Genomic DNA, 21784 nt, shown 5'->3' with positions numbered 1-21784 from the left:
TGGCCTTGGAAGGACAGAGGACCCCGAGGGGCTCCCTCACTTAGATTTCTCTTCAAAGACCTAAACCCTAGGGGCATGTTGGTTAAGAATGAGGGCTTTCACGGTCAGCCAAGGCTGGATTCGACTCTGCTCTGGCACTCACTGGGTGACCTTGGGCAAGTTATATAACCTTTCTGGACCTCTATCTTCCCTTGTGTCAATGGGGTTAATTGTACCTACTTCACAGGATTATTGATAGAGAAATTAAATGAGATAACGTATGTAAACTATTTAACACCCTCTCTACCTACCAGTGTATAATGAGCAATAAAAACAAAACAAAAACCTAACTGGCTTTCTTCTGATTTCATTTTGTGGCTTTTTCTCTCAAGCCATTTCATTATTCTGATTTAGACAAGGCCAGGTGAGTCTTCCGGACCATCTTCCCCCACCTTCCACTTGGACCTCCTGCTTTGCATTCTTCCCTTAATGCTTAAACCCAAGGAGAAGGGGGATTCTTTTTCTTCTCTCTGGGAGGTGCTGGGAACCAGATCTGGTGGGGCTGGGTGATGGGGAGGAGTCAAGTCCTCTTTTCACCCCTTCCTTCATCTCTTTCATCTAAAACCCAAATAAAAGTAGTTCCATAGTTCCTGGGGGTCATACTCTTGACTCCAAGAGTGAACAGACATTTCCTATGCAGCAAGCCATCTGGTTCCAGGATGGGTTTGGAAAGAGTAGGTTAGGACACAAATTCCAGCTCTGGTCAGTGGGGGCACCGGGCCGGGTTTATTGCACTTGCAACAGAGTTTAAATAAGTCCCGGATGTCCGGAGCTGAGGTGAGGGGAGGTTGGGAAGGGAGAAAGGGGCAGCGTCAGTGCAGCTAGTGGGCAGAACCCAAATCCTGCAGGCCCAGGACAGTGGGCTCCCCTTTTTCTGGGGGACTGGGAGGGCCTGCTCCTGGCCAGGCTGAGGTTCCAGATCTGTTACCATCATGGCCCCTTCAGGGTCCTGGGCAATTCCTGACTTCTCCCGAGTCAGAGGTGGATTGGGCCTCCAGGCCCAGGTCTGGAACAGGCTCAAATGTAGTCCTGGATCTGCCTGGTTAGTTTACCAACGTCTGAGTCTGGGTCCCAGATCAACCCCAGGCCCCAGGTTCGATCTGGCCCCATTAGAGTTCTGAATCCCCTTGGAGCTGGTTCTGAGCCAGCATGATCCTTGTTTGGGATCTGTCCTGAGCTGGGCCTGGGGCACCATCCACAGTTAGTGTTCCTTGTTGGCCCACCAGGGTGAGGGCTGTCCAGAGCTTCCAGGTCTCACTCCCCGGGTTCCAGGTTCTTAGCTGGGGGCTTCCTGTGGATCTCTGGCAAGACTGAGGATAGATCTTTGCAGGCTGGAGCTGGACAGGAAGTCCTGGTGGCACATCTGGCCCAGAGAACTGGGATCGGATTTCCCAGGGCTGGTTCCAAGTTGTTTTCAGGAAACTTTCTCCAAAATGCAAAGGCTACAGGGAGGCTGGGGCCTCTATCCCTGGATCTGAGTTCCCCTATCCATGAGGAGGGCATGTGTAAACGAGGGTCCTTCACAGTGCATGGGGGGAGGGGATCCCCAGCTCCTCAACTCCCGGCTCTGGCCCTTCAAGTATGTCTCTAGGCTGGGGAGAGGAGCTTCTCCCTGGCCCTCAGCACCTTCAGGAAGTGCCCAGCCCCCTCCCTGTCAGTAGACTGAGGGTAGGGGGACTGAGCCTTGAGGATTGGGAGTCTGGAATCGGGAGGAGTCAAGCATCAGAAGTGGCTGGTGGCTTGAGTTGAGCTTTTTCCATGGCGGTGCCGTATGGGAGGGAGCGTTTGAAGAATCCGAGCTAATTGAGGGGGTAAGGAGGGAGAGTTTAGATATTCTGGCTTCCATTTCTCCCCATATCTTATCCCAAGAGGAAATGAAGAGGATTCTAGTACTTCCAATCTCCCCATTTTGCAAAAGTGGCCTAAATCCTGGCTGTTAAGACTACCTCTCCAGTAGGTCCAATGGGCCAGGAGGGCTAAAGCTGGGAGTGCTTTTGGTATAAGGGGTTCTTTCATCAGTGCTGTAAAATTGCCCCCAGTTAGGCCAGGGATGGCAAACAGATTTGAATTCAAGTTCTACGTCTGAATGCTTAGTAGTGGCTGCCTCTTGAGAAGGATTCTGAGACCACTTCCAGGGTACGGCCAATTAGTGACGGCTGCCATTAGTTTTGGGGGGAAGTGATAATAACACAAATGCCACATATTTGCCACTTGTGAGTGTCATTGATTTTGCAAGTCTCGGCAAACTTCTCAGCTTGAGTCAAGAGACTCTTTCTAAGCTAGGGGCTGTGGAATGAAGGGAAGGATCCTACAGGCAGGGTCAGGATAGCATGCACGTGGCCAGGGCAGAGGAGGGGGCATGTGGCTGGAGACCTGGTCTGGAGGTAGATGCTTGGGACTATGTTGGGTTAAGGGCAGAACCTGATGAGGGAGTGGCCAAGTCACAGGTAGGATGTGGCTGACCTTGTAGAGGATATAGATGAGCAGCCCTAGGAGCAGGAGGCCAATGAGGATGGCTAGGATAATGATCCACAGTGGGACGCTGTGGCTGCCTTCTGCCTTGGTCCACTGCACAGCCGTGGCCACCTAGGGAGCAAGTCAGGAGAGGTCACTGAAAAGCCATTAGTTCTCCCCACCCACCACTTGGCTCCCGCTGGCTATCGGACCTAGACCACCTCTCACGTCCCAGGTTGGGCTAACAGAATTCTGAACTTCAAAATTTAAATACCCAAGATGTGCATTATTATCTTGTACTTTTGAGTCTTCACACCTGCTAATTTCCTCTCCCCAGAGAATATACCTTTCCTGACTGATTAGCCCCATAGTTCCTATTTATTCTTCAGGTCTCAGCTGAAACATTACTTCTTCCAGGCAGCCTTTCCTACACTGCAAGACTGAGTTTAAGTGTCCCTCTGACGTGTTCCCATAAATATCCTAGCACTTGTCACACTGTGTTCTCATTGCCCGCTAGCCTGTGAACTACAAGAGTGAAGAGACTCTGTTCATCTTGCTCATTGTTATATCCCCAGGACCCAGCACAGGCCCTGGCACACAGGAATGCTCAAGACATTTTTTTTACAATAACAAGGCCAGCCCCCACCCCCATCCCCGTCCTTGTGCCAGGCCCAGTACTCTGAGCCTTAGCTTCCTTGGCCCAGACCTCTGGCCCAGGTTCACCTGAAGTTCCTTTCGGGGAAGCTGCTGGGGCAGGATTCGGTAGGGCATCTTCAAGGCTTCATATACAGCGTCACACTGCAGGCTAAATGGCTGGTGTTCCCGCTGTGGGTGGGGAAGAGGTGCTCAGGGCAGCCCCTCTTGGGATCTAGAGGACAGAGGGCTTCCCACGATCTGGCTCAGGTTGTGATCTTTCCCTATTCTGGACTCATTCTCTCCTGAATATCTGTGTTCCTTATATGAGATAACAAATGTGCAATTAAATACTTATAACTAAATAATGTATGATTAGATGGCTACATGTTCAGTAAAAGAATTTTTTTGAGTCATTAATGTGGGTCAAGCACCCAGGACACCGCCTGGCCCACAGCGTTTGCTCAATAAATGACTGCTCTTTACTATTCCTACATCTGCTTGCCTCTCCGCTACGGATTCATCTTCCATCTGTTTTTTTTATCATTCTCTGCATGCTGGTCTCCCTCCAGTTCTCCCTTCTCTGCATGGGCCTGGAGAGGGAAGCTGTCACTCCCAGAGTGGCCACTAGGTGGCACAAAGGACACACAGCCTGGTCTAAACAAGGGTGAGGGAGGGGAGCTGGAGTGTCTGGGTCCCCTTCACCAAAGGAGGTGGCTGGGGCAGTAGGGAAAGGGAGGGTATGATCAGGCCGGCCTGAAAGTCAAGGGTCAGGGTGGAGGTAAGGCTCCCTCACTTGCAGGAAGGTCTTGGCCCAGACTCGGAAATGCAGTTGCAGACTTCGGCTTTCTTGTCGGTGCAGTGGCCCGAGCTCACAACGCAGCCTGAAACACTCCACCTCGGGGCATTTCTGGGAAGAAAGAAGAGGCTTGAATCCAGAGTTCTGCCCTTCCGGAGGCTCTAAGAACCCAAGTCCCAGTATGACTTACCAGGATCTGAGGTCCTGAGGAGGCCGGACTCCGGCCTGGAGCTTCCCGTCTTTGTAGCCGGTGGTGCTGGGAACCCTCTGGATCCAACTGGAAGAAGGAAGAGACCGTTAGCTGCCTCTTCCACCTCATCACAGCATCCAAGTCAGCCAGCAACTGGGTTCCAGAGCAGCTCCAACCTGTTCCCTCTCTCTCTCTTTCTCTTTTTTCTAAAGATTTTATTTATTTATTTGACAGAGAGAGAGAGAGCACAAGCAGGGGGAGTGGCACAGAGCGAGAGGGAGAAGCAGGCTCCCCGCTGAGCAGGGAGCCCGATGTGGGGCTCTGGGGCTAGATCCCAGGACCTGGGATCATGACCTAAACTAAAGGCAGACCGCTTAACTGACTTGAGCTACCCAGGCGCCCCTCCCCTTTCAATTTTAATTGTCTATTATTCTCTACTAAAACGTAAGCTCCATGAGAGTGGGGACCTTGTTAGTTTGGTTGAGTGAGATATTTCCTGAGCCTATAACAGTGTTCAGTATAGGACATTCATTTGCTTAAATGTTGCCAATGAGTAAACAAACTTTAAACCAGGCATTAGGGCCCAGGGAAACAGGTCTGAAGATGGCTTCCCAGAGAAGGTGGGACAGAGATGGGCCCTAGAAGTATGCCAGGGCAAGAAGTAAGGGAAGGATATTTCAGGCAGTGTATAAAAGAGTCTTTTTCCCTCCACGGCCTTGAGGTGTCTATGGTTCTTCTGCCCCTCTTCCAGTCTTAGCTTCAGGCACTCCTTTGGGCTCTTCCAGGCCTCCAGTGACCTTCCCTAACCTCCCCAGCCGTGGGCCCTCCTCCCATATCAGTCTCCAGGCCTCTCACCTCCAGGTTCTGTGGGTTGGAGGGGTGACTGGTGGTGCAGTTGCCAAGTCCTGTCACCCTGGTCATGTAGAAAAGCTGCTGACCTTCCAGAGTCTGGGGACAGCTGAGCTCCAGCATGCCCTGGCTAATGGAGCTGGGGCCTTGGTTGATGAGCTGAGGAGAGGGGAACACAACCATCCTGAGAAGTAGGGAGGGCTTCTGCCCTCCTGAGACCGTGGGTCACGATGGCCCAATATCCCCTGCTGCATGTCTCCTATCTCAGAGGTGAAGGAGGAAATCAATAGGTGCAGATGAAATACTTTCTAGCCCCTCCACTCCCAGCAGCCTGCCCTGAACCTAGCCCCTCTACCATTCCTCACCTCATAGACATGGTGGACAGCAGGGCCCACGTCTCCCTCCTCCTGAGGTTCGTCTCGGGGATGCCAGTCACTCACTGGGAACAGCACTGCCTCAGGTTTGGAGACACTAAGGAGGAGGGTGGTTTAGAGGACAGTGGAAGGGATCCTCTATGCATCCTTTCCTAGAAGTGTCCCCCCTCCCAGAAAGGCCCCAGTTTGCCTGGGCACTTACCCGTTAAGGGAGACCTGGGCGTGAGCCTCCACTGAGAGCCGGAAGGAAACCACTTCGCTTTGTGAGTTGTTGAGATTCTTGCTGCAGGATGGAGGAGAGACTGAGGCAGTGCTGGAGCCCAGCCAGGGAGAATGCCCCCCTGCACCAGGCTCCACCCCCTGCAACTCCCTACCTGAGAATCTGGAAGTCAAACTGGATGGTTTTCTTTGTGTCCCGGAGGTGAGGGACTGTGAACCGAAGTCCACCCCAGATCTGTGGGGCAAGGAGGGAGGACAAAGGACCTTGTTAGATAGGGCATTTGCCTCACCCCAATTCCAGCCCCCTTCCCTATTCCACAGCTGTGCTCTGGATAAGCTGGTCACTGCCCTCTCGGCTCCTCTCTCCTGTGCCAGACTTACACTCGCTCCTGCCTTCATGGGGTTGCCCAGGTCACACACCAGCAGGCGGCTCTGGTTGACAGCAGAGTAGTCACAACTCAGGCTGGAGAAGTTCTGGAGGTGGGGTGGGTATGGGTAAGGTTTTGGTGCCCCTCTGGCAGGCCCCTCCCAAGCCAAGCCCGAGAGTCCCCTCTCACCCCTGGGTTTCTGACGAGTCCGGAGTACTCAGCCTCTGGAGGGGCTGTGACCCGAAGCTCGGCCTCATAGGCACCGCCCTCACCCACATTCTGGGCGTGGAAAGTTAGGTTCAGGGAGTTCTTGTCGCCCAGGTACACGTGGTTCTGCTCCCTGGAGGGGAAACACAGGGTAAGGGACACTGGGAAATTAATCCCCAAACCAGGACAGTGAGCCACAATAATAATACAATAATAATAGGTACCATTTACTGAGTTCCAACTCTATGGATAACTAGGCCAGATGATTTATTTATTTTTTTAATATTTTATTTGTTTATTTGTCAGAGAGAGAGAGAGCACAAGCAGGGGGAGCGGCAGGCGGAGGGAGAAGCAGGCTCCCTGCTGAGCAAGGAGCCTGATGTGGGACTTGATTCTAGGACCCTGGGATCATGACCTGAGCCGAAGGCAGATGCTTAACCAACTGAGCCATCCAGGCGCCCCAAATTTTTATTTTATTTTTTATTTTTATTTTTTAAGATTTTAATTTATTTGTTAGAGAGAGAGAGAGAGAAAGAGCACAAGCAGAGGGTGCAGCAGGCAGAGGGAGAAGCAGGCTCCCCGCTGAGCAAGGAGCCCGAGGTGGGGCTTGAGTCTAGGACCCTGGGATCGCGAACTGAGCCGAAGGCAGATGCTTAACCAACTGAGCCACCCAGGCGCCCTCCTAACCAGATGCTTTATGTAGATTATTTCACTTAGTCCTTCCAAAAAGGCTGAGAAATTGATGCTATCCTTCCTACTCTACAGATGAAGCTGAAGCTCAGAGAAGCTGAATAACTTCCTAAGGTCACACAGCTTGCTAGTATGTCCCTAGTCTATCTTTTCAGGTGCCAGGTGCTTCCAAACTCCACATGTCCTGCTATGAGATCTTAGCATCTGGAATCCCCCAGCTTGACGTTGGCCTTCACTTACCCAAACACTTCCAGCTGTAGGTCCGGCACACAGATGTTGTCTTCTCCACAGTCCAGCAAGATCTGAGCCTGCGGACCAGGATAGCGTTGAGAGGGGGGGTTTAGGCCTCCTGCTGGGCTGAAGGCTCCCCCCCCCAGGGCCCTGCCCCGGGTGCCCAGGGTTCTCTTCTCCCGGGCGTCACCTCTCACCCCTCCCCTCACCTTGTCCTCTATGCGGCTCTTGCTCCGGTAATGTAAGACTGGCCGGAGGCCATGGCTGTCCACAGGGGATTGGGGGTCCAGGGAGAAGTTGAGGGCGATATGAATCGGGGAGAGCTTGTCTCGGAACTCTGACTCATTCTGGGGGGTGGGGGAGGAGAGAGTTCACTGTGTCAGGGGACACATCTCTCTTTGTCCACTCAGGGCGCTCAAGAATCCAGGTGTCCAAATTTGACCATTCTCTTTACTTCCGAGGCCCCAACAGCCTGGTTCCCAGTTCCTCAGACAGAAGGACCCCTTTCCTCAGCCCACAAAGTCCCAAGCCTCTCTCTGGGATCTCCCAATCTCTTTTCTTTCAAGACGGGCCCCAGTTCTATGTGACACCCTCCCTAGGCCAGTCTGTTCTCCGCCCTTGGGGCCATACCCTGAGGTAGATCTTCATCTCTCTGCAGTCCTCCCGAGCCCCATTCTGGATGAGCAGGGTCTGGGTCAGGGTTGCCTGTCTGGAGGCCAGGAACAGTGCCCGCCGTACGCCCCCCTTCTGCTTCTGCCAGTCCAACTGGAGCTCCACTGTGAAGCCTGCAGCCAGGGACATATGTTCAGGAGAATCTGTCTCTCCCTCCTAACCTATTCAGAGAGAAGGGAGGTGCCAAAGTCCCCGGCCCCTCCATCCCCTATCCCAAGGCCTACGAGATTCAGGCAGTTTCCCTCACCAATGGAGTCAGGAACGTGTTTTCCAGAAGCATTGAGGCAGAAGCTAAGGTTGATGCTGGAGGAAGACCAAGAGGAAAGCTGGTGTATCCAATGAACAGGCATCCCATCCTCCACCTACCTCCCAGACAGACCCGGACTGGGACACCTGCATTTGTCCCCTACCACAGACTTGGTTTCTCTGCCCACTCCCAGGCACAGACTGAGGTATTTCAGACACCTTCCCTGTCATCTCCTGGGCCCCAGCTCACCAAGCCACAGGGTTCCCCTCCAAGCTGCAGCTGCGCTCCTCTGGGTTGAACATGGCAGGGAAGATGGTGAGGGAGGCACTGGTAGAGACAATGGGGCGGCCCCTGCCAAGAGTGGATATGGGGTCAATAGAACTAAGACTTTGCTGGAATCTGGGCACAGGAAGCTGATGTGCAAGCCCCAGGTAGCCAGTGTCCTTTGCACACTTTCCCAACCTCAGCCCTAATGAGAAATTCCCCAGTTCCTACTTTTCTTTTCCCAGGCTGCCCCCCTCGAATTCATACCTGTACACCACAGCCTTGTCCACACCGAAGGACCCCACAATCAGATCTGCAAGAAGTCAAGAAACTACCCCTTACAGCAAGCCCCAAATCAAGATCCTTCCTTCCTAATCCTCTTCTAGGGCATTGCTCAAAGGAGGCAAAAGTGAGGGAACAGCGCCATCTGGTGGCATTATTCTAGAACTGTACCCAGGAGCTCAGGAAAGTGCAGAGGAGGAGGGGGAGAGGTCTGTGACCTGGAGAATTCTAAGGTGAAAGGGGCCTCAGCCACTACTCACCAGGGTATCCGTTGCCATCCAGGTCTCGGCCTCCTCGAAGCGCAGAACCAAAGAAGTCCGGCGTGTGGCCAGCTGCCCACAGGGGCAGCAGAACCTGGGATGGCTTAGAGCCCAGCCCCCCTGGACCCCCAGGGAATATAAACACTACTCCCTGCTGGGTCTCTCCACCAAAGGGAGCTCCAATGGCTACATCTGCAAGACACACAACACACACCAGTCAGAGGACCGGGAATGCAGGAGTCTGAATCTCTACCACCAGATCCCAGAACCCAGGATCCTCTCTTTCCCATCTGTCATTCCCAGTTTTCTAATCTCTTCAAGTCTCAAGACCTAGACATCAGGATTAAAGTTTACACAACCTCCTTGGGGAGTCACTGGGGGTCTGAGTATCTTCGCTGACAGCCACCGTCTCCCCAAATTCCTTCTGACTCAGGTCCCAGACGCCTCAGCTCCTGGGGCCCATGGCACTTACCATTGTAGCCATCCTGGTCCAGGTCCCCCAGGGGCGTCAAGGAGCTGCCAAATCGGCCAAACTCATCATGGCCGGTGAGGGTCAGGGCAGGTGTGGGCTCCATGCCAGTTGGGTGCTGCAGGTAGACATAGACCCTGCCCACCTCCTGAGGCTGCCCATCAGCGGTCCGCTCCATGAGCAGAGGTGCCCCCACCAGCAAGTCATCCAGCCTGAGGGGAGGGGGGAAAACCTAGGTGTCCTGATACCCTGCCTTGCCACTTCCCCTCCCCAGTCCCACTGCCAGGAAATCCCAGGCATCCTGGATCCCAGGCTCCCTCCCACCCAACCCAGAAGACTTGAGGTCTTTAGCTCTCAGCTCTCTCCTTGCTTCTGAGCAAGGGGAAGGCAGGCACTGGGGGAGAATCCAGAGAAAAAGCCTGGAGAAAAATCTTCCTTGTATTTATCTGTCCCACTCCCACTCTTCAGTCCTGGATCTGGGAAGGGCATCGTGCTGTGCCCCTTTACCACTACTCACCCGTCCCCGTTGATGTCTGTGGCAGCCACTGCATAGCCGAAGTAGGAGGCCATCTGAGGTAGGGGTCGACAAAAGTCAGCACTGGGTCAGAACTAGGGGTCACTCGACAAGATCAACAGGAACTGTTGGGGGAGGTCAGAGACTCCAGGGAGCCTGAAAAGTTGGGCTGAGCTTACTGGGTTAGGGCTGGGACTTGGTTGGCAGAGGGCCAAGCTGGGTCGCGTGTGGGGGTGTCCTCACCTGTTCCCCTGAGAAGTTGTAGAGGGATTGGACATCTGAGCCATTAAGGATGGTGACCTGGGGATGACGAGATACACCCATTGGTCGTAGATTCCCAGACCATCCCATGGGTGGAGGACAAATGGGTATGGGATTCCCCGGGGGGAGGCATTTGTTAGAGACACAGACCACTTGTCTCCTAATTCCCTCCAGGCTTTGCTTTCGTGTTCCCATCTCTATGCCAGGTGGCTCCACTACATGGCAACGTCACTAGTTTTCTCCGTATCACTGATCAACTACTGACGGACTTTATATTTATCTGTCCGTTGTCCATCTCTACCCACTAGAATGTAAGATCAGTGAGGGCAGGAGTTTGGGTTTGTTCTTTGCTTTCTCCCCGAAGCCTGAAGTAGTGCTTCAATAGTGCAGCAGACCATAATCATTAGCTGAATGATGAATGCAAGCTGAGACCTCAGTCGTTCCTCATCCCCCAGCCCTCCCAAACCACCAGCACTCCTGGCGACCCTCTGTCCGCGCTCAGCCGCTGGCCCTTGACTCCTTGCCCTCTTCCTCACTCTCGCTGCTGTTACTCTGGTGTGAGTCCTCTCCCAGGACTGCGGGACGGCCCCCTGGCTGCCCCCGCTCCCACCCCCCGCCGCCTCTTGGCACCCTGCCTCTGCTGCAGCAGATGGACTGACGGTCCCAGAGCGGATCCAGGAGGGACACTTCTGGCTTGGAAATCCACAGGGATTCCCTGGAGCCATTGCCCAAATTCTCAACTTCTTGGCCTCTTCTGAGGCCCTGGAGAATCTGGCCCCAACCTATCTGTTTTTCTTCAACCTTTCCTTATTCTCCTCATCTTCAATCAGCCCACGAGTCTGCTACAATGGCCTGACTTTCTTTTCCTCTTCTTCCATGCTTTTCATGCTCCTGTCCCAGATGCCCTCTTGCCTTATCTCCAAGGATCCTTCACAGAACCTTCTCTGATCCGTTCGTTCCTCAACTAAACTGCTATATCCTTCTTTTTTTTTTTTTAAGATTTTATTTATTTATTTATTTATTTATTTATTTATTTGAGAGAGAGCGCACAAGCAGGGGGAGCAGCAGAGGGAGAGGGAGAAGCAGGCTCCCCGCCGAGCAGGGAACCCGATGTGGGGCTTGATCCCAGGACCCCGGGATCATGAGTGGGCAGAGCCTGCTGCACCGAGGGGTGCAGGAAGTTGCTGCACCTGAGATTATAACTGTACCTGTGTCTTATCTTACATCTTCGATTAGAAGCACCTTATGAGATGGGGCACAGTGTCTTATTCATCTTCTCATCTCTTACCTTGCCCTAATAAATGCTGTCAATTGAATGAACTCTTGTGGCATTCTTATCTATGTCCTTTTTAAAGCACTTGTCACGGTCTAATAATAACAGCTACCAGTTGTACACTGCCTAAGAGTTCACTAAGTACTTTCACTGGCATTATCTCATTTCATCCTTACAAGAGCCTTGTGAGGTCAGAACTATTATTATCCCATTATACAGAGAAGAATGAGGCTCAGAGAGGCTAAGTAGGTTTAAGGATTTTATGGAATGAAGTGGGGTATGAATAAATAACAGAATGATTCATCCAGAGTAAGCGCCAGTACTTGAACCCAGGTCTGCCTCCCAAGCCCGTGTTCTCATCCACTTTTTGAACCCTCACAAACTGCTGTGCATATGGTTCTTTGTGATTAGCCAGGGGAGGGGAAGGGGAGGGAGGGAGGGAGGGAGGGAGGGTCAAGCTTCGTCTTACATAACCATAGGTGAGGTTCCCTTTGGGCACGCCAGCAATAAAGTCTGCAAAGTGAAGAGAAGGTTGTGGGTTAAGCGTGGGGAAAGGGGCATCAGACCAGAATGGGGTCTCGGTTCCTGTAGCCCCAGGTCCTGGGTCTCCTCCATCCATCCCTCTCCCTTGGACCCAGCCTGGGGGACACACTCACCTTCTGTGTCGTCACCACTGAATTCACCCACAGCCACAGAGTATCCTGGGGACAGGGTGAGTGGATATTAGTACTCCTGTGGGGACCCCTCTGCTGTGGCCCATCCTCCAGTTTCTTCCCCACCCCTACTGGGCCTTCATATGCAGCCTGCACACAAGTATGGCAGAGGGACTGGGGATGCCTGAGTGGGAGAAGAGAAGTGGGGGGAGTTGGGGCAAGAGCACCTGAGGTTCTCTCCCTGTAGATCCCCCCCCATCGCTCACTCACCCAGGTAACTGTCATCGTAAATGGAACTGGCCTGGCGGGTCTGCAGCTGCCCCTGCACCAGGTTGATCAGGTACTCAGGGTAATAGGATTCTGCGATCTGTTCCTGGGTGGCAGACAGGATCTGGCCTGGGGAAGGGGACGAGGGAGTTGGATGGACGGAGGAGGAGGTGGCAAGGAGCGGGGCACTGGGAGCCGACGGGGTGGCATTGCAGCAGTCTGGTTCAGGGAAGAGAAGCGTGTGGAGGGTGGAGGGAAAGGATACATACATCTCAAGGAAGGGAGAGGAGCATCGGGATGGGGGCAGAAGAGGGAAGGATGGTGATGTCAGGCAGGAAGAGGGACGAGAGGCTGTGTGCCAGGGGACAAAGAGACAGCAGAGGAAGGACTTACCTTGCCAGAAATAGCTCCCTGGTCCACCCAGGACCACACGCCCAGTCTATAGGGGGAAGGAGAGGAGTCCACATCTGGTCCTGACTCCCGTGTGACGCCACCCACGGCCACTTCCCTCCCAGACCACCCTCTCACCTTGGTGAACTCAGCACTGAAGCCCCCTTGGCAGTAACCCTGTCCTGCTGCCCAGCTGAAATCTGTGAGGGGGAGAAGGTGGTGGGAAGGAGCCCAGCACAGATGGGCCTCGCAGGAAAGGAGAGAGAGCTTGGGGAGGGGGGGGAGGGGGCATCAGAGAAAGGACCTCCCTGGACCTGACAGTGATCAGAAAGGCTAACTGGGGTGGGGTGAGGACTCAAAGAGTGAGGGCAGACGTGGGGCACATGCTCCCTCTTGCCCTACCTGAGCGGCAAGGTGCATACTCCAGAATTCGGGTGAAATTGCCTGTGGAGAGGTAGCAGGTGCCCACGGGGTCGCTCAGCGGCTCCTTCTCTGTGCGCCAGCTGTATAGAGGAGCACAGGCCTGGCAGGGCGCGGGAGGAGGGGGCTTCAGGTCAGTCCGACGGGGCCTCTCCTCTCCCCCTCCGTGGGAGAGGGCCTGTGCTGCACTATATTCCACCACTGCCCATCCCCTAGTCGCCACACCACTGAGCCTGCCGGGCCCTCACCAAGATGGAGGAGCCGTGGGCTCGAACTGTTGCTCCGAACCACTGCAAGGACTTGTACTCCACAGGCTCCTGTCCCTCTGGGCTGGACACTAAGGACTCCAGGATCCGAGAGCCTTGGAGAAGTGAGAAAGGCAGTCATGCTGGGCTGTGGATGGCTGATCCCTCGAGCGGCCCTCACCCCCGGCCTGGGAGCGCCCAGGCACCTGCAAACCTCGAGCCCCATGACTCACTGGGACGAGTGGGAAAGGGTCTTTAGAGTCTGCTTTGTGCAGCCTGACTCACCCCTTCCCCGGACACACGTATGCGTGCGCGCGCACACACACGCACACGCACACGCACACACGCACACGCACACGCACAGAACCTAGGCTTCCTAGAGCTGCCTTCTCATCCCCATGCCTCCTCACCCGGCTGGGGCAGGGATGCCTGCGATAAGGGGGAGGCAGGAGGGTGGTGGGGGAGAAAGGCTATTTCCCTCGAGGGTGGTCCTCTGGCTCCACTTCTCTGTACCTGGGTCTGTGTCTAACAGCACCTTGTTCCATCCCCTTTCTTATCTGGGTTTCTGTCCCCTTATGTCTCTCTCTCTCTCTCTCTCTCTCTCTCTCCCTTCATTTGTCTGTCTCTCTAAGTCTTATCTCTGCCCTCTATAGGACGGTTTTTTTCTTTCCTTTGATTCTCATGTCTTTCAAGTTAAAAAAAAAAAAAAAAGTCAGTCTGTTTCATCATCTTCTCCCTGCCCCTGCCATTGTCTCCATCTTTTTACCTCTCCTCGTTTTGTCCCCTCACCCCAGTCTTTATCTCTGGAGTCAGACTGTTCAAGTTCATGTCCCTTATCCACCGTATACTACTAGCTGCATGACCTTGGACAAGTTATTGACCTCCGTTTTCTCATCTATGAGATGGGAATAATACCTCACCCTGGGGTTGAAAAGATTAAGCAAGTTAAGGTATGCAAAGTGCTCGCAACAGTGAGCAAGTGCTCTGAATGTGTCAGCCGTTACTTCTGTCTATCTGTCTAGCTCTCGGTCTGTCTCCCTGTGCCTCGCTCCCATTCACCTCTGCATCTACTCCAGACCTGGAGCTCCTTGCCCGCAGTGGTTTCATCACGCACCAGTCCCCGCAGCACCGGCACAGTGCCGGCCATGCACTGTCACTTAGTCAGTGCTTAGTTGGATGCACTGAAAAGTCTGTGTGACTCTCCCTGTCTTTGTCTGTGTTACTGCCCCGGCCTCCCAGAGTTGTGGGTGATTCAGGGGAAATGAGAGCCACATGTTTCTGAATCATGCCCGCCCTCCTTGGGCTGGGCTGGACTGGGAACGTGGTATGAGTGCCACGGGGAGCCGCTGCGCCGCTGCCCCACGGCGCTGGAGCTCAGAGCGCCGGAGCACGGCACGTGGCCACAGAACGGGGGCCGGCTCCACCCCTCGCTCCGGGCGCCGCAGGGCCCGCCCCCACGCTGCCGCACCACCCCCAGTCACTTTCTGAGCTTCCCAGCCTATCCAAGGGGGTTACCTTTACTGTCAAATTCAATGGGTGTGCACTGTACCGGGCTGGCGCCCCAGGGACAGAGGTAGACAGCACCACCCTGCAGCACTCCCGGCTGGCTGGTGTTAGCCTTGGGCGCTCCCACCAGCACGCTGACCCTGTGGAGGGGAAAGGAGAGGTGGTTCAGAATGACTGCTAGCTCTCCTCCAGTCTCCCCCAGCCTTCTGGGCCAGGGGCTGGCGGGGGGGTGGGGGGTGGGGGGTGGGGTGGGGTAGATGCCCCCTGGGTTGTATTTAGATCCCAGAAGATGCCACAGATGCCAGAGGCACAGGCTGGAGTCAGGTGGTCCCCATGTGCCGCTGTCACTAACACAACCACCCCCCTTCACCATCTTCCCTTGTTATTAGAGAGGAGGACCAGAGTCAGTTCTGGGAAGGGAACAGGAGCCAGAGGGCCTGGACCCCAGCTTCTCCGTCTCCCCTGTGGATTGCCAGGATGGGACACGCAGCCCCTGGAGCTCCAGGGTCCTCTCACCTAACCTCTACCCTCTTGTCCCAAGCCAAAGCCCTTCTCTGGGCCAAGACCCAGGCATCCGGCTGCCCAGCCTTGGGGCGTGTAGGAGGAAAATGTGAGTCTTGGAAATCAGTCAGTAGAAGTGGAGAGAGGAGCTTGGAGGACGGTGAAGACAGATTCCCTTGGGCTTGGGCCTGCCTGCCCCTGGGCTCTGGGGTAGACCTCCCCATCTTGGCTAGGTTTCTGCTCAGCCCTGAACCCCTTCCCCACACACCATCCCTAGGAGTCTGAATTCAGATCTTGCTCTACTGGGTCTTGATTCTGAACATGGTGCTTTGAGACAATGAGGAGGAAAGTTGCCTTTGCTGGGGGGTCCTATGTAACGGGGTGGGGTCATGGTTAAGGTCCTGGACAATCTTTCCTGCCTTGGGCTCTGCCTCTACCACAGTCTTTGAGGTCCCTTGGCTCCAAGGCCTCTGTGTAGCCATCAGCCCTGTTGGTTTTCTCCTCCAGGGTCTCCCACAAGGACTGCATCTGGCAGCCTGGGGCAACTGGACCCAGCCCCTGGGCCAGTGTCCCTGCCAGGCTGGCCTCTATTCTCCTCCCATATCTGCTCTGGCACTGCTTCTCAGTCTCTCTGTCTCTTTGCCCCTGTGACGACTTGCCTTCTTCGTTTCGGTTTTTTGAGTCATCTGTCCCTCTCTCCATCTCAGATCTTGGGTTCTTCCATCTCTACTGGTTTCTGGCCTCTTTTAGCTTTCAACATTCCCTGTACCATCTTTTCCCTGATATCTGGGTATGTTCCCTAGCCTTCCTTACCAGGAAAGAGCCCAAGTGGGTAAGTATGGTAGAGGTCCCAAAAGCTAAGGGTGTCTTCCAAGAGGACCAGGTGGGGCAGGGGTGAGAGGGGTGGGGTTCAAGAAGAACAGGGGATGGGGAGAATAAGGTGGCGGGGCCACGGGACTGAAGTGGGGAGTGTGGAGTGGGCAGGGAGGGCTGGAGGATGAGAACAGAGGAGGGAGAAGGCAGGGTCCAGAGGAATAGGAGGGGGCCAGGGAGGGAGAGTTCCTGGAGTGAAGGGGGGTGGGGTGTGAGCCCTGGTTACCCTGGGGACAGGAAATGTTTACTGCCTGTGGCTTCCTGTCTGTTTCCAACCTCTCACTTCTCCGTTTGTCTCCCACCCGCTGGCCTGGCCCGGGGCCCCACCCCTCTCACTCAGGCATTGCATCCAGTTGGGGGGTGGGAGCTGGCTACTTGGAAGGCACAGTGATCCAGTCAGTTGCCAGGCCCAGTAGGTGAGGCTGGTGGGGGGCAGAGGCTGCACTGTCCCAGGACTGGGTGAGGAGAGAGGGGTGCAAGCCTCCCTTAGCAGGCGCAGCTCCAGAGAATAGCTGTGGTACAGGAGGCAGTGAAAAGAGCACTGGACTAGGAGTCAGGAGCTCTGGGTCAGGCTCTAGCTCAGTGTGGACTTGGGCGATACCGTTTCCCTCTCTCTCTAGGTGAAGAGGTTGAACAGTTTACCTGAAAGTCTCCTGGAGCTCTCCATTTCCAGGAGGGCACAAGGCGGCAGCCAAGAGACCCTGCTCCCACTCTGAGTTTTCCAACAACCCCTGCTCTTGATGATGAACTGAGCCCAAGGGCTCTTAGGATGGCTTGGAGAAGAAGCTTGGAGTTTGGCAGGGTTGGAAGGTGAGTGAGGCCTCACAAAGCCTGTGAAGCCCACAGGCTCATGGGCTGGGGGGGCATATACGTTGTGGCTGTGCGAGAGATCAGGAGATCTGGCAAGCAGGCAAGGGACACAGACCCAGACCCCCACCCCGTGACTGATACCTGCAGGTTGCAGTGGCCCTTGCATCCCAATAAATAGCGCCCTTCCCCAGGTGCCAAGCAAAGTGCCTGGTGTCAGGGTAGCCCCATCACATAGTCTATCCTTGTTCCCCCCACTCCTCGTTCTTGCTTCCTAAATCCTGCAGCCGTTGGGCCCTCTTAGGGGTCCACGAAGGTAACAATGGAGGGACCTTGGGCTATTTTCAATATTTCAGAAAGCCTAATGGAAATCATGCATTCACCTGATAAGGTGGCTGGGCTAATTAAAACCTCAAGTGTATTTGCTTTTGGCTAAAATTATATCAACATTTGGGGAAGCTGGTTATCACGTATTGGTCAGAAGCTCTGATTGGCAGCTATAGCCGTCTTCTTGTTCTAACTTCTAGTTGATAAAAAACAGGAAAAAGGAATTAATTATGCCTTACTAAATGCAGTTTGGTAGATAAACTCTTCTAAAATGTGGAGTTCATGGGAAGAAATAATTGCCATAATTACTTTTGAAGCCTCAGCTCCCCGAAATTCTAGAGTTGGCTCGTGGAGACACAGGCTACCACAGCTTCGAGGTGCCACTAGTTTGAAGACTGTCCTGTAGATGCCTCAGGCCAGCCACATGGAAGTTTGGGGAGGCCCGTTTGGTCCTGACAGTCCTCCCCATCTTCTTTTAGAGCAACCTTTTTTCCCGGTTTTATATAGAATGCTCTGGTAAGCCATCGTTTGAATTTAAACAAAAATAAAGGAAATAAAGAAAAAGTTTTACTTAAAAAATTGCTGACCTAGTCCCGTGTTCTCATTTTACAGATGGGAAAACTAAGTCCCAGAGAGGTTAAGTAACATGTCCAAGGTCACTCAGAATCCTTCCCGACATAAGGACCAGAAGCTAAGAACCCTCTTTCCTAGGCCAGTGTTCTGGTCTACCCTGCTGCCAACTTATCCCCTTCTCTCCCCTCTACTATCTCCCCAGCCAGGCTTCTGATTAACCAAGTTCCTGTTCAATACATGGTTACTGTTTGACTCTGTTGGCCTGGCAAGGTCGGGGGTGGGGAGTAGCAAGTGGACCAGGGCCCAGCTCCTGCAGGTCCTACCGCTGCCCTGGCCAGGTCAGAGGAAGACATTCTAGATCCCCCAGTGTATTCCCAAGAGAAATGCCCGGCTGGCTGGCGGGGAAGAGTCGCCTCCACTTGTGGCAGCGCCCGGTACCAGAACGGAAGAAGGAGCCGGGCTAAGAAGTCTGGATGCCTTTCCAGCTTGTGACCTGGGCCAAGTCACTTCTCTCCAAGCTCTGGATTCTCTCCCCATAAAATGACGGGTTGCCCTTGAATGGTCCCTAAGCCAATTTCTATGATTCCTGAAGTTTCCGTTTATATGTATACATAAAACGACACAGTAGACATCAAAAACTAATGATGTAATATATGGTGATTAACATAACAATAAAAAAAATTAAAAAAAAAAAAACGACACAGTAGTGTTTCCTATACCTAATGCAAGGGTTTTTGTTAACAATCCAATGGAAAAATTGATAGGACAGTGCTAAGGAATGTGAAGGACCATTATTACTATCACTACTATAAACAAATACTAGAAGCAAGTAAGAATTGGGGAAAAAGTTAGACAAAGAACCAGGTGATAATCCAGGGAGGAGAAAACCAGAGATAGAAAACAGCTACCCTGGAAAAATCATGCCTCCCATGTACTGATCACCCTCTATGGACCAGGTGCTTTTTGTATCTATTGTCTCACTCAGTCCTCAGAACAGCCTCATCCATTAGGTGTCTGATTCTCATGAAACACCATGAAACACGGAGCAAAAGTAACTCGCCCCAGGTCACACAAAGAACAAAGTGGTGGGGCCAGGATGCACCCCCAGCACTGTCTGACTCCAAGCATGGCCCTTTCTTACCATGTAACCGCTCTCGGCCTCACCCTGCCCTTTGATGCTGTCTCAGTGCCCCTGTGAGAGATGTTTCAGGGACAACACGAACACTGAGGCCTGCCCTCTCCAGCGATGGCCCCAGGTTGGGAGCTACTTTTGTCCCCTGTGGGCAGGAGGGGGTTGAAGGCCCAGCTGTGGTGGGAGGGAGGTCACTGGGGAGGTGGACTGTTCAGAGTCCTACTCTAAGGGTGTATTGTAAGAGAAAATGAGAGGGGAGGAGTGCAAGTTGGACACCTGGGTTCTCTTGGGAGGAGTGATGAGCAGAGGGGGTGGAGGAGGCATGAGAAGGTTGGGTCCTGGTTGAGAAGACTGCTTTAGGGACTATAGGATCAGCCCAGGGGCCAGACACCTAGGGAATGGGAGTGTGTGAAAGTCCAGATGTTTTAAAGGAGTCTTTTAAAAGGGAGATGACACTTTGGCTAGGTGGGGGTGGGGGTGGGCTGTGAGGAAGGTTAAGAGCCAGACCACTGGATTTACCCTGATATGGGGCCAGATCCCATCCCCTCCCTGCCTCCCTCTTCTCTACTCCATTAGGGTTGTGGTGAGCAGTTTGAGGGGGCCTGGGGGAGGCCAGGCCTGGCAGAGGCTCCAGGCCAGGGTGATGCAATGGGGTTTGGGCAGGAGGCCAGGGGGGTGGGGTGGGGGTTGGGTGGGGACCTTGAATAGCGCAGAACCAACAGCTGGGGCCTAACCATCTTTCTTTTTTCCCATTTCAGACAAAGGAGAAATTTGCTGCCCCCCCCAATGAATTAGCTAGATTAACCCCTTTTCTCCAAAAACTAAAGAAAATGAGTAGAGCTAAGTTAAATGTATCATGTATAAAAACAGCTCACCTCTGACAGAGGTCCTATCAAACCCCGAGACACTAGGGGTTGGGGTGGTGGTGCTCGGCACCAGTGGGAAGCTCAGTGCCCAGAGACGAGGAGAAGGAGGATTTCCCAGTTATTGTGGAGGATCAGGAATCTGAAACTGGGAGTCCCTGGCTTGGCCCAGGAGCAGCTACCTTCTCTTGCTTCCCAACCCCCCACATTTAAACAAATACCCTTGTTCCAATGTTGCCTCAGCTCTAACTCCGGTTTCCCAAGTCTGTGGGATCCCCACTATCCAGGCACTCAGGGTCCGGTCTGCTTGTCACCCTGCTGAGCTGGGAATGAGGACCCTCCTTTGAGACTTCCCCAGTCCTTGATGGCCTGTGTTATGACGCTCTTGGGCCCAGCGAGCCCGCGTCTCCCCAGCTTCCGACCCCAGCCCTGGAGTCCGGCCTCAGTTCAGCTCCAGCCTACAAGCTACAGGAAATCGGCATTTCTCTTCCTCCCAAGAGCTAGAGGAAGAGGGAAACCGCCCACCCCCCTTCACGCGCGCACACACACACCCCTCCCGACACATCCGAGCACCCGCCCTTGGCCAAGCCCGCCCCAGCGCTGGCGCCCCCAGGGCCCGGGTCCCGGGACTCTCCCCAACTTCTCGGGTCCCCTCGTCCGAACGGAGATTGGGGGTGGAGGGCGGAGTAGGAGCCCGAGGAGAAAGGGGAGGGAGCCGCCATCCCCCTCCCGGGTCTTACCCAGTCTGAGCGGAGGGGGGGAGGGGAGGATGAAGCTGGTCCCCATTTAACCTCCGGACCCCCTCAGTCCCCGACTCTCCTCTTGCTACACACAGTTCATTCTGCTTCGACCCGTCTTCCCTCCGCACAATGGCCCTCAGGGGTCCCAAGGTCCCCCAGGGCTCCAAAAAGCCCTTCCCGGCCTCCGCGCCCCCTCTCGCCAGCATCCGCCTCGGGTCCCGGCAGCTCACAGATCTCAGCCAGAGACCCGCTGCTCTCGGTTCGCGCGTCCTCCTTTCCCTTTGCCCCGAGACCCTTGCCCAGACCTCTCCAGCTTCCAGCTTCGTGTCCTCTCCCCACCCCACACATGTCTCCCCACTGATCTCAAACTCCAGGCGCCCACTCCGCGCCGGCCACTGTCCCCTCCCTACTCCCGCGCGGGCCCCCAACTCCAGCCCTAGTCCTTCCAAACTCCGCCTCCCAAACTCAAGCCTTGGTCCCCTCCATACTCCAGCCGCGCCCCCAGTCTCCAGCCCCCCACCCCCCATCCCGCCGCCAACTCTCCTTACTCACCCGTCTGATCCCGGCCGGTAAAACTCCACCGAGAAGCCGAAGAAGGAGCCCGGGGGCCCAGAGAGCACAGCTGGGGCCTCGGCGTCTAAGTTGAAGCCCCCGACCCTGGGTGGCGGCGGCAGCAGCAGCAGCGGCGGCAGCAGCAGCAGCAGCAGCAGCGGGGGTCGGCGCCGGGGGCCCCAGCGCAGCTGCACGGCGTGGAGAGGGAACCCTGGTGCCCGGCTCCCCATAGCGCCCGCTCTTCCCTGTCCTGGGGCCACCGACCCGGAGCCGCTTCCTAAACCTCCCAGAGGCGAATGACTCAACGCGGGGAGGAGTTTGCCAAACTCCCGGCTGAGCCCTCGCCCCGCCTGCCGGGGGGGCGGGCGGGGGGGCATTCCTGGGTCCTTGGAACGCTGAGCCCGTGCCCCCCACCCCGAAGGGGCGTGGGGGGGCCCCCGCACCTCTCCACTCCCCTCTCCCTAGCCCCAGCTGGAGGCCGGTTGTCTGGACTGGGTCAGACTGAGCGGGTTTGGGCTCTTCCCCCTCCTTCTCTCTGCTTTCGCCTCCTTCCTCCCCCTCCTTTCCAGATGTACAACGTAAACGCTCGGAAAAGGAGTCGGAAAAAGGGAGCGGAGAATTTCCTAATGAGGAAAGGAAT

General features: G+C 54.7%; 1 protein-coding gene across 1 annotated transcript; it reads right to left on the bottom strand.

The window, feature by feature from the left end:
* Window positions 1-737: 737 nt before the first annotated feature.
* On the bottom strand, window positions 738-21506 carry ITGA5 (integrin subunit alpha 5). Its single transcript, XM_025882809.2, has 30 exons — window positions 21145-21506; window positions 14786-14916; window positions 13274-13386; window positions 13008-13128; window positions 12744-12805; window positions 12609-12654; window positions 12219-12344; window positions 11952-11996; window positions 11765-11808; window positions 10005-10061; window positions 9765-9817; window positions 9251-9459; window positions 8779-8970; window positions 8504-8549; window positions 8222-8323; window positions 7973-8028; window positions 7684-7838; window positions 7263-7400; window positions 7063-7130; window positions 6115-6265; window positions 5939-6031; window positions 5713-5792; window positions 5541-5621; window positions 5330-5435; window positions 4971-5123; window positions 4116-4202; window positions 3923-4036; window positions 3217-3318; window positions 2503-2625; window positions 738-1838 (listed from the first exon to the last, which is right to left on the bottom strand). Exons 1-30 carry the CDS (start codon window positions 21372-21374, stop codon window positions 1755-1757), a joined length of 3168 nt encoding a protein of 1055 aa, XP_025738594.1. The 5' UTR covers window positions 21375-21506; the 3' UTR covers window positions 738-1754.
* Between the last annotated feature and the right edge of the window lie 278 nt (window positions 21507-21784).

The sequence above is a fragment of the Callorhinus ursinus genome, unplaced genomic scaffold, assembly GCF_003265705.2.
Source record: "Callorhinus ursinus isolate GAN/ISIS: 27379988/994484 unplaced genomic scaffold, GSC_fseal_2.0 scaffold44, whole genome shotgun sequence".
NCBI lineage: Eukaryota > Metazoa > Chordata > Mammalia > Carnivora > Otariidae > Callorhinus > Callorhinus ursinus.
This window is presented reverse-complemented; position numbering and strand designations above follow the sequence as displayed.